Source organism: Erinaceus europaeus, chromosome 17, assembly GCF_950295315.1.
Source record: "Erinaceus europaeus chromosome 17, mEriEur2.1, whole genome shotgun sequence".
Classification (NCBI taxonomy): domain Eukaryota; kingdom Metazoa; phylum Chordata; class Mammalia; order Eulipotyphla; family Erinaceidae; genus Erinaceus; species Erinaceus europaeus.
The window spans coordinates 63,277,073-63,289,999 of record NC_080178.1 but is presented as its reverse complement, the minus strand read 5'-3'; the positions used below and the strand labels follow the sequence as shown (position 1 = coordinate 63,289,999).

Genomic DNA, 12,927 nt, shown 5'->3' with positions numbered 1-12,927 from the left:
AGAAGTCTCCATCTGCTAGACTTGTCACCCAGATGCACCCGGAATCTTCTGTTTTGGAGAAGAAACGATATAGTGTTGGCCACCCATGGAGGCAGGCATCTTGAGATCTTGACCAGGAGACCACGGTGCCAGACCGTGTCATAGGCTGCTGTGAGATCAACAAAGACAGCACCCGTCTTTAGATTCTTCTGGAATCCATTTTCAGTGTAAGTTGAGAGGGCCAGGGCTTGTTCGCATACCACAGTTACACACACAGACACACACACACACTAATGATAACCACCAGTGTCTCATTCTAAAATATTTTATGTATTTTATTTTTTGAGAGCGATACAGAGAGAGAAAGACACAGAGAGAAACACCAGAGCCCTGCTCAGCTCTGGTTTATGGTGGTGCGGGGGATTGAACGTGGGACTTCAGAGCCTCAGGCATGACAGTTTCTTTGCATAACCATTATGCTATCTATCCCCACACTCCAATCTCTCATTCTATTAATATAAAATCCTTTTTGACTAGTGGCAATTCGATACCACATTTAAGAGAATATCTTCAGGCCTCACATTGTATCTCATTATAGCTTTCATTATTTCCTTAAGGGTATGAAGCAGCCTGTTGAATTTAAATGACTTCAAATTATTTGGAATGATCCTTATTTCACAGAAATAAGAACAATATATTAGAGTTCTTCACACTTGTACTGTGATAGATCATTTCTTCTCAGAGCATTTCCTTATCCTCGGTTGTTATCTAGCCACCAATCTTGGAGCAGCCCAAGAATCAGAGAACCACCTAAAGGAAGATCTAAGAGGATGAAATAGAGACAGTATACATTGTTACATGTTTTATTTTCCAGGCTTTGAGACAAGCAAGAAAAAGTATCTTGATTCCTAGGTGTTTTCTAACTTGGGCAGTTTACTTTGTCTTTATAGGATATCCCCTAAGAAATCAAGATACTTTTTCTCTTGGAGATGGCATGTTATTACTGTCGACACAGAGTAGGTATTTGCCATTTTTTATACCTACTTACTTTGTTGTAACTAACACCCATAGAACATTTTTCATAGCCACAAGTCTGCAAGGAGTCCATGGCATCATTCCCAGAAAAGTCAGCAGATCAGAATCACCTTATGGTGTCAGTCGTAGCTTCCTGGGAACAGAAAGATTGTTTTGGCCAGTCCAGTGGCTATGGGGCTAGACTTGGTTTATAAGCTTGGCTTAAGGGCAGGCAAGATGGCTCTCCTATATAGTGCTCTTGCTTTGTGGTGCACAAGACCCAGATTCCAGCCCAGCTTCACTGCAGTAGAGGAAGTTTCAGTACTATGATATCTTTTCCTCTCTCCTTCGTTTTCTGTCTCTCTGAAGATGACCCAGGGGGAGTGGGGCGGTAGCGCAGCGGGTTAAGCGCAGGTGGCGCAAAGCGCAAGGACTGGTGTAAGGATCCCGGTTCCAGCCCCGGCTCCCCACCTGCAGGGAAGTCGCTTCACAGGTGCTGAAGCAGGTCTGCAGTTGTCTATCTTTCTCTCCCCCTGTCTGTCTTCCCCTCCTCTCTCCCTTTCTCTGTTCTATTCAACAATGACGACATCAATAATAAATAATAATTACAACAATAAAACAACAAGGGCAACAAAAGGGAATAAAATAAAAATAAAGCGAGTCTCTGCTTGGAGACTCACTTTAAAAGAAAAAAAAAAAAAAGACCCAGAACAATCTTTTTGTTTCTTACTGTTTTTCATAGCACTACTATGTGCGGGGGGAATTGAGCCTCAGAGCTTCAGGCATGAGAGTCTTTTGCATAATCACTGTGCTGTCTCCCTAGCCCCAGGAAGAGTTATTTTAAACTAGCATCCATGTTTTCACTCAAGACTACTTTTCAGGAGGCTAGGTGGTAGCTCAGCGAGTTAAGCACACATGGCGCAAAGCTTAAGGACCGGCATAAGGATCCGGGTTCAAATCCCCAGCTCTTCACCTGTAGCGGAGTTGCTTCACAAGCAGTGAAGCAGGTCTACAGGTGTCTATCTTTCTTTTTCTCTCTCTGCTTTCCCCTCCTCTCTCGATTTCTCTCTGCCCTATCCAGTAGCAAAGGCAACAAAATGGGGAAAATGGCTTGCATGAGCAGTGGATTTTGTAGTGCAGGTACTGAACCCCAGCGATAACCCTGGAGGCAAAAAAAAAAAAAGATTTATTTTCCACAGGGGTATTGCTGGGGCTCCAGTTCTGCTCATTCCTAGTGTATTTTTTTAAATTAAATTATTATCTTTGTTTATTTATTGGATAGAGACAGCCAGAAATCAAGAGGGAAGGGGGGAGATAGGGTCAGATTTTCCCAGTAATCTTGGGCAAGTAACTTGCACTCAAAGTTCCTCAGTTTTCTATCTATAAATTAGAGGTGTGTCCATCTGTACAAAAGTGGCATAGTAAGTATCCCCAAGGTTCATTTTGGGGAATTACAGTTTCCTACAGGGAGCTAAGAATGACACCCAGCAGCCTGAGAGATGGCGCAGTGGATAAAATCTTGAGCTTAGCAGCTGGGGAAATGACTTAGTGAATCTGGGCCAGTCACAGGAATGTCAGTGTTTGACAATGAACTGGCCAGGATTGTGGTAGATAGCATAATAGTTATGCAAACTGTCACGCCTGAGGCTCTGAAGTCACAGGTTCAATCCCCCCCACACACACACACCACCATAAACCAGAGCTAATCAGTGCCCTGGTAAAAATAATAATAATAGGGAGTCAGGCAGTAGTGCAGCGGGATAAGTGTACGTGGCGCAAAGGATCCCAGTTCAAGCCCCCGGCTCCCCACCTGCAGGGGAGTCAGTTCACAGGCAGTGAAGCAGATCTGCAGGTGTCTATCTTTCTCTCCCTCTCTCTGTCTTCCCCTCCTCTCTCTATTCCTCTCTGTCCTAACAACAATGACATCAGTAACTACAACAATAATAACTACAACAACAATAAAGAAACAAGGGCAACAAAAGGGAAAATAAATAAATAAAAAGAAAAAATTTTTAAATAATAGTAAAGAAAAAAAAAACAGTCCATCATACCTGCCCCGTTTCCTAGCTCCCCCTCCTTCCCTGCTGGTTGTCCTCTATGTGCAGTCAAGGTAACCTTCTAATTATGTACATCCCTTGGTTAGATATCATCAGTAACTCCCCATGGAAGTCATGAAGGCCTGGATTTAGGAAGTAACAATAGAAAGGAGGAGGTGGTTGTGAGAAAAATTGAGCAGATAAAATTGTAGGAACTTGTGTCTGATATTATAGCCTTGCTGCAATGCTATAATCTGGCTCAGAACAGAAATATAATAGCACAGTGGGCCCCCTGATGGTGGGGAGTGCTCCAGAAAGATCTAGGCCAACACAGAAAAGCAAGTAAGATGCCAAGAGAGACACTGAATCAGCTTTCTTTTCTGTTACCCTAAAGGGACACCTTTGAAGAACGCTGGCATTTTCCCTGGTTAAGAAAAGACAGTTTTCAAAGAGGCTCCTCCCGTCTCTGCTGGAAAATTTCAGCTGCTTCCCAAGGCATTCCTTTAACATTCTTCACAGCTCTGACTGCAGTGCTGACTGTCAGGATGGGAAATCTGGATCAAAGAAGTTGGCCATGGTGTGATGGGCTGTGAAGAAGAGAGTCAAGCCCCTGCATCTTGATAAATAATTTCCAGAGGTTGACTTTCACTTACTGTAATGTCTAGGACCCTGCAGTGGCCTCACTGTTTAGAATTTACATAGAGGCTCTGGTTAGGGGTGGGGGTTTCCTGTTTAGAGCACCAGCAGGTCTAAGTTTTAATTCCTAAGAAAAGATCTGTTTGAGTATGTGACTTTGAGGGGCTGTATGTAGTCTCTCTGGGCTTTGTATTTTCCTAGTGCAAAGATTAAATAACTGAGACGAAACTCTCTCCCAATGCCTTCCTGTTCTAAAATTGTGATTCATGTATGTTTTTCTTCTCCCAGGCCCCATGATAGATATGAGGAATATTAAAATGAAAATAGTAATGAAAGTATTTATTGAGTGATTAAATATGTGCCATCATCCCACTACTTTACATGCAGTGTTTTATTCAGTTCTCAGAACATCCTGGTGAGAATAGATCTATCATTAGTATCAGTGGCCTTGTGAAAGTACCAGTCCTTGGTTCTTCCTCTGCATCCCCAGCTTCTGTCCCTGCTTTTAGGTTGATCTGGAGAGTAGCAGTGTGAGAAAACCATTCCAGCTACTCGGCCAGAAAAGACTGTTTTTGGTAGCCACTAGGCTGTTGACTGTTAGATAAGGGCAACTAAAGACATGTGAATAGAGAGACATCATTTCCCTTTTTCTTTTTTACTTTACCTATGTTGTTTTATCTGAGCTGGCTTCACGGGCGGGTAACAGAGACGACCAGAGACACGAGGCTGGGCCAAGAAGCTGTATTTCTTTATTCACGAACAACGATTCATAAACTAACCCAAACTAATCACCAAACAGAACTCTCCTGCATTCTTCTCACATGGCGGCGCCAAGAAGTTTCGAACTCTGTCCCCCCGACCTCTGAGAAGAATTGGTTTGCCCCTTGCTACTTTCGCGCCCCTCTTTCTCCCCACCCCCGATGCTAAGGACGGCAGAGTCCCAGCAGCAGCAGCAGCAGAGAGAGGATGATGGGGGAAGCACATGGTGTGGTGATTTGCCTGTTCGTGAATAAAGATTAAATTGCAGCTTCTCAGCCCAGCCGTGTATCCTCGAGTCTCTGTTACCCGCCCGTGAAGCCTCCCGGATAAAACAACATACCTACTTATTTATTTATTTCATTTTATTTTATTGATAGGAAAGAGAAATTGAGAACGGAGGGAGAAATTGAGAGGGGAAAAAGAGAGACACCTGCAGTACTGCTTTACTGCATATGAAACTTCTGCCTTATAGGTGGGGACCAGGGGTTTGAACCCAGGTCCTTGGGCACTGTAGCATGTGCACTCTACTAGGTACTAGCCACTTCCCAACCTTTCTCTTATTTATTTATTTATTTATTTACTTACTTACTTATTTATTTATTTGCCTCCAGAGTTATCGCTGAGGCTCAGTGCCTGTACTATGAATCTACTGCTCCTGGCAGCCATCTTTTCTTCTGTTATTGTTTTTGCTGCTATTGTTGGGTAGACAGACAGAAATCGAAAGAGATGGGGAAGACAGAGAGGGGGAGAGAAAGACACCTCTAGACCTGCTTCACTGCTTGTTGAGTCTACCCCCCTGCAGGTGAGGAGCTGGGGGTTCGAACTGGGATCCTTGAGCCCGTCCTTAGGCTTCATACGCCTAACCCGGTGCGATAGTGCCCGCCCCTCTTTTTTTATTTTTAGAGATTTATTTATTTATTTATTTATTTATTTACAAGAGGTGTGTGTGTGTGTGAGGCAAGAACCAAAACATCGCTCTGGCACATGTGATCCCAGGGAAAAATGGCCTCCAACAACGACGACGTCAACAACTACAACAATAAAACAACAAAGGCAACAAAAGGGAATAAATAAATAAATGTTTTTTTTAATTGGGAAATTGTGGGTCACAGATGGAAGGTGAATCTCAAAACAAATTAGTGGAAGAAGACAATTACATCTACTTGTGCTAAAATAATGCTAGCAATATTTTACCCCAGACTTTCAATGACTAAGTAACAGCCCAGACTGCCAAGTCAAAGTAAAGCTCCCATTACTTCACAGAGGATATAAGTTTGGATCTCAGATAGTAAAAGTTGAGAGAAAGGTGAGGAATAAACTTACCTGAAATATTGTGTGTTTTTTTTTTTAACAATGTGTTTATGTCAAGATGATATGATTAGAATTTCTTGTAATTGCCTCATGGCCTTTAGGCTTGAGATCAAGTAGAGCATTTTTCTTTCCTTCCTTTTAAAAATCACTTAATAGGGGTTAATGTTACAATAAAGTTATTAACAATGATACAATTTCTCATCACCCCCAATGTAGTGTTTCTTATATATAAGAATCAGTGTATAATACTCTGATTAACTTTCTGTTTTTTTTGTTTTTGTTTTTTTGCTCAGCCCAAGAAGAAGGGAAAAGTGCAAGTGAGACCCATTAATTTGGGAACAGATTATGAATATGGCGTCTTAAACATTCACCTGATTGCGTATGACATGGCCCTGATAGAAAGTTATGCCAAATATGTTCATAACCTCTGCAACCAGCTCTCTATTAAAGTTGAGGAAAGGTATGAAGAATGTCTTTGCTTGAATATTCTTAGTGGGTAGCAATGCACTGCTTTTTTTTTGTTGTTGTTGAGATCTATCTTTGAAATATAATTTATATGCAATAAAGTGCATCATTTTAGGTATATTGTTTGCCACAATCAAAATGTAGAATGGTTCCATTAACCTGAAAAGTTCCATGGTGTCTAGGTATAGTCATTCTCCTCCTTCCTTTCCCTGAAGTCCTTGGCATTTTCTGATCAGGTTGCTGTCTCTATTGTTTTTAACTTCTCTAGAATATCATGTAAATGAGTTAAGCAATATCTTGCTGTTTATGTCTGGCTTTTTTCACATAGCATGATGTGTTTAAGATTTATCCATGGTAGGCGAGGGTAGATAGCATATTGGTTATGCAAAGAGATGTTCATGCCTGAGGCTCCAATCCCCTGACCATCATAAGCCAGAGCTGAGCAGTGCTCTGATAAAAATAAACAAATACATAAATAAATAAAATTCATCTGTGGTTTTGTAGGTATTTATTCCTGAGTAGTATTCCACTAAATGGTAGACCTTAATTGGATTTTTTGCAGATAGTATTTATTTGCCTATAGATATCCAATTGTTTTAATACTACTTGTTGATAAGATCTATTTTCTCCACTGACTTTCCCTAGCACCTTTGTGGAAAGAAAGTTGACCATGTATATGTAGGTCTATTTCTGAACTATATTCTCTTATTTATATTGAGTTAGAACACAATCTTTGATTACTATAGCTTATTTATTAAAACTACAATTTTGTTCTTTATAAAAATTATTTTGATATTCTGGATTCTCTGAGTTTCTATACAAACTTAGAATTAGCTTATGGATTTTATTTATTTATTTATTTTTTGCCTCCAGGGTTATCACTGGGGCTTGGTGCCAGCACTGTGAATCCACTGCTCTTGGAGGCTATTTTTCCCCATTTTGTTGCCCTTGTTGTGGTTGTTATTGTTATTGTTGTTGTTGCTATAGCCGTTGTTGCTGTTGGATACGGCAGAGAGAAATAGAGGAGGGAAAGACAGAAAGGGGAGAGAAAGACAGACACCTGCAGACCTGCTTCACCACTTGCGTGGGGAGCTGAGGGCTCGAACCAGTATCCTTACCGGGGTCCTTGTGCTGGTCCTTGCGCTTTGCTGCTTTGCGCCATGTGTGCTTAACCCGCCCAGCCCCCAGCTTATTGATTTATTTTATGTTATATTTATTTATTTATTGGATAGAGACAGAAATTGAGAGGAAGGGGGAGATAGAGAGAGAGAGACACCTGCAGCACTGCTTCACCCCCTGTGAAGATTTCCCCCTACAGGCGGGGACCGTGGGCTTGAACCTGGATTCTTGTGCATTGTAATATGTGCGCTCAACCAGGTGTGCCACCACCCGACTCCCAGCTTATTGATTTTTTAAAAATATTTATTTTATTTATTTATTCCCTTTGTTGCCCTTGTTGTTTTATTGTTGTAGTTATTATTGTTGTTGTCATTGTTGGACAGGACAGAGAGAAATGGAGAGAGGAGGGGAAGACAGAGAGGAGGAGAGAAAGATAGACACCTGCAGACCTGTTTCACTGCCTGGGAAGCGACTCCCCTGCAGGTGGGGAGCCGGGGTTCTAGCCGGGATCCTTATGTCGGTCCTTGTGCTTTGCGCCACCTGCGCTTACCCTGCTGTGCTACAGCCCGACTCTCAGCGTATTGATTTTTTTAAAGATTTATTTTGATTACATATGAGAGTTTTACAGGAGACACAAAGGGGGATGATATTCAGGCTAGCACTCCAAGAATTAAACCAGGAACCTCAGACACTCAAGTCTAAGATCTACCAGGTGAGCCATTTCCCCAGCATAGTGTAATGATTTCTTTCTTTTATTTGCTTGTTTATTTGATAGAAACAGAGAGAAATTGAGAAGGAAGGGGGAAAGTGAGGGGAAGAGAAAGAGAGACACCTGCAGCACTGCTTTACCACTTGGGAAGCTTCTCCCTTCCAGGGGGGGTATAAACCTGGGTCCTTGTGCATGGTAACATGTGCACTACATGTGTGCCACCGCCCAGCCCCTTAGCTTAATGATTTCTGTAGAAAAGAACCTGATGGGATTGGGGGGATTGTGTTGGATCTGTGGACCAACTGATAGAATTGACTTCTTATTTATTTTGTTTTCTCTGATCCATTAACATGGTATAGCTCCCCGTTTATTTAGGTATTTATTTTCTGTTCTGCTTTGCATCTACTCTCTGGCTATGCTGGAAGATTGTAGAAGGTGTGTGAGAGCTAACATTTACTGACAATCTACTCCAGGCCAGGCACTTTACATATCTTATCTCAGTGTTTCAGAAAGTGTGGGTTGCTCTTTGGTTTGCCTTAAATAACATTAAATCACATAGTGAAAAATTTCTTACCTTTTAAATTCTCAATCTCATTATGTCAAGGAGAAATTCTTAATGTGCTGCTAGTGTGTCCTTAACGCTCTATCACTTTCTATCTTTGTAATAGGGTGAAGACCTGAGCCTCATAGTCTCTGGCAAACATTGGGATGCAGCAGAATTTTATATCATTATTTTGTTTTTATTTAATTCATTTTTTTGTTCTTTTGTTTTTTACCAGAGCACTACACAGCTCTGGCAGATGAGTTGTGTGGGGAACTGAACCTGGGACTTTGAAGCCTCAGACATGGGAGTCTTATTGCATAACCATGCTATCTATCCCACCCTCTGCCTTGAATTAATTTTAAGTTACCTTCTATTTATGATCCTGGGTCATGAGAGTCTCTTTGCATAACCACTATGTTATCTATCCCCATCTAGTGTTATCCATTTATTTTTAATTTTTTTATTTCTTTATTGAGGAATTAATGTTTTACATTCAACAGTAAATACAATAGTTTGTACATGAATAACATTCCCCAGTTTCCCATTTAAAAATACAACCCCCACTATGTCATTTATCATCCTTCATGGACCTGTATTCTCCCCACCCACCCACCCCAGAGTCTTTTACTTTGGTGCAATACGCCAATTCCGTTTCAGGTTCTATTTGTGTTTTCTTTTCTGGTCTTGTTTTTCAACTTCGGCCTGAGAGTGAGATCATCCCATATTCATCCTTCTGTTTCTGACTTATTTCACTCAACATGAATTTTTCAAGGTCCATCCAAGATCGGCTGAAAATGGTGAAGTCACCATTTTTGACAGCTGAGTAGTATTCCATTGTGTATATATACCACAACTTGCTCAGCCACTCATCTGTTGTTGGACACCTGGGTTGCTTCCAGGTTTTGGCTATTACAAATTGTGCTGCCAAGAACATATGTGTACACAGATCTTTTTGGATGGATGTGTTGGGTTCCTTAGGATATATCCCCAGGAGAGGAATTGCAGGATTATAGGGTAGGTCCATTTCTAGCCTTCTGAGAGTTCTCCAGACTGTTCTCCACAGAGGTTGGACCAATTTACATTCCCATCAGCAGTGCAGGAGGGTTTCTTTGACCCCACACCCTCTCTAGCATTTGCTGCTGTTCCCTTTTCTGATGTATGACATTCTCACAGGAGTGAAGTGATATCTCATTGTTATCTTTATTTGCATTTCTCTGGCAATCAGAGACTTGGAGCATTTTTTCATGTGTTTCTCGGCCTTTTGGATCTCTTCTGTGGTGAATATTCTGTCCAAGTCCTCCCCCCATTTTTGGATGGGGTTATTTGTTGTCTTGTTGTTGAGTCTGGCAAGCTCTTTATATATGTTGGTTATTAAACTCTTATCTGATGTATGGCATATAAAGATCTTCTCCCATTCTGTGAGGGGTCTCTTGGTTTGGGTAGTGGTTTCTTTTGCTGTGCAGAAGCTTTTTAATTTGATGTAGTACCATAGGTTTATACTTGCCTTAATCTTTTTTGTAATTGGATTCGTTTCATTGAAAATGTCTTTAAAATGTATGCGGAAAAGAGTTCTGCCAATATTTTCCTCTAAGTGTCTGATAGTTTGTGGTCTAACATCCAAGTCCTTGATCCACTTGGAATTTACTTTTGTATTTGGTGAAATACAGTGGTTCAGTTTCATTCTTCTGCATGTTTCAACCCATTGTTTCCAACACCATTTGTTGAAGAGACTTTGCTTTCCCCATGTAATAGTCTAGGCCCCTTTGTCAAAGATTAGATGTCCACAGGTGTGGGGCCTCGCTTATCCATTTATAATACTGATTATACCTCAGTAAGTCAGACTTATTGAGGTATAATTTACATTCATAAAATTTATTGTCTTAGTGAATAATTTTTATTATTAATTTTTTATTATCTTTACTTATTGGATAGAGATAGCCAGAAATCCAGAGGAAAGGGGGAGATACAGATAGAGTTAGATAGGTACACAGAAAGATACCTGCAGCCCTGCTTCACCACTTGCAAAGCTTTCTCCCTGCAGGTGGGAACTGGGGGTTCAAACCCAGGTCCTTGCATATTGTGACATGCGCTTAACCAGGTGCACCACTACCTGGCCCCAGTTAATAATTTTTATTATTAATTGTTTTGACAAATGCGTGTACTAACAACCATCAGAGTCAAGATGTAAAATAATTTCCCTCATTCCAATAAGTTCCCTCCTATATTTGTAGTTAACTCTCCCTCTACTTCCATATACTGGCAATTTTTTTGGAGCCTCAGGCAAGAGAGTCTGTTTACATAACCATTATGCTATCTACGCCCCAACCTGGCAATTTTTTAAGAATTTATTTATTTAGTCATGAGAAAGATAGGAGGAGAGAAAGAACCAGACATCACTCTGGTACATGTGCTGCTGGGGACTGAACTCAGGACCTCATGCTTGAGAATCCAATGCTTCATCCACTGCACCACCTTCCGGACCACTTACTGGAATTTTTTTATCTATCCTTGTCTGTATAGCTCTGTATTTTTCAGAATAACAGAAAAATGGAATTATATAGCATTAAAAATTTTTTTATTTATAAAAAGGAAATACTGACAAAAACCATTAATATAACATTTTTTCAAATTTTAAATATTTTATTTATTTTTAATGAGCGAAAGAAACATAGAACAGAGCACTGCTCAGCTCAGGTCCATGGTGGGCTAGGGTTTGAATCTGGGACCTTATATTCTCAGAGCCTTTTACATAACCATTTGTGCTGTCTCCCCAGTCCATATTTTTTATTTTTAATTTTATTATTTAATTTATTTACCAGAGCACTAATCAGCTCTGGCTTATGGTGGTGTTGGGGAATTGATTCTGGGACTTTGGAGCCTCAGGCATGACAGTTTCTTCATTATGACTACACATTCCTAAAGTTTAACAAAAGTGCTTTTTTTTTTTTTTTCTTTTTTATTACCACTAAAAAAGGTTGTTGCTGTGGCTTGGACAAAAGTGTTTTTGTTTGTTTTCAAGTAAAAGATTTATTTAGTAGTCTCACGTGATAGAGAATGATGGTGAAGATAGATAGGTGGATAGATAGACAGACAGACAGACAAATTGAAATCAGAACTTTTTCTGGTGCATGTGTTGCTGGGGATAGAGCTGGGAACTTGAGTCACGTAAGTCCATACTCTGCCATTTGAGCAATCTCCCCATTCATATTATTAATGAATAATAATTAATTATTAATTAAAAGCACCCAGAAAGTGCTTTTAATTAATAATTATAAAACTGTTGATTTAGTCCCTTCTTGCTATGTGGTAGACATTGTATTAGACAGTCTTGTTAATACAGGAGTTTATTAAGGTAAATAATCCTGATTTCAGTGTGTGTGTACATACATGTAATCACACACAAATCACACAAAAAGTGGAAAGCAAAAAATAAAGAGAAAGTGCAATGTCAGTTTAAGGTGACAAACTTACATAATAATTTAGAACGATGCTTCTTAATGTCCTACTCCATAAATTCATTAGGAGCTAATGCCAAAATGTACATTAATGGTTTACCTCCTTAATCAAGAAAGCTTTTTTAAAAAAAATATTTATTTATTCCCTTTTGTTGCCCTTTTTTTTATTGTTGTAGTTATTGTTGTTGTTATTGATGCAGTTGTTGTTGTGTAAGACAGACAGAAATGGAGAGAGAAGGGGAAGACAGAGGGGGGAAGATAGACACCTGTAGACCTCCTTCACCATTTGTGAAGCGACTCCCATGCAGGTGGGGAGCCGGGGGCTTGAACCAGAATCCTTAAGCTGGTCCTTGCGCTTTGCACCACATGTACTTAACTGGATGCCCAGCTCCCTCAAGAAATCTTTTCTATTAAAAAGAAATGTTGGCTAAATTAAGTAGGGATTGCTGCACACTTCATGTATTTGTAGTTTTTACAGGGAATCTGGTGATAGTTCGCCTGGTAAAATGCACACTTTGCTATGTGTGGGGACCCATTTTTGATCTCACAGTAATCACATGGGAGTTCCTGCCCAGAGGAAGTTTCACTAGCAATGGAGTGGTACTGTGGTGTATCTCTCCTTTTTATCTCTTTCTCCATCTCTATTTCTCCTCCTCTATCCAAAAAACAAACAAACAAATAAACAAAACCAATAGGAATTGTTAATGTAAAAAGCTCCAGTGAAAATACTGGCAGAATATACACGTTTTTCATTGATGACAGACAGGGGGAGAGACAACCAGAGCACCAGTATGACATATTCGGTGCCAGGGATATAACTCAAGATCTCATGTTTTCCTCACCGTGCCACTTGCCAGTCACTGCATACTTTTATTTTTTTAAAGAATTTATTTATTTATT

The 12,927-nt window shown here is 40.2% G+C and overlaps 1 protein-coding gene across 2 annotated transcripts in view; it reads left to right on the top strand.

Annotated features, from left to right (window-relative positions):
* The window catches only part of MRPL48 (mitochondrial ribosomal protein L48), a 68,656-nt gene that overhangs the window by 33,031 nt on the left and 22,698 nt on the right, over positions 1 to 12,927 (top strand). For both annotated transcript variants that reach the window (XM_016186901.2, XM_060176863.1), the window contains exon 5: positions 6,029 to 6,195. In XM_016186901.2, coding sequence (XP_016042387.2) covers positions 6,029 to 6,195 — 167 coding nt within the window. The remainder of the gene's footprint in view (positions 1 to 6,028; positions 6,196 to 12,927) is intronic.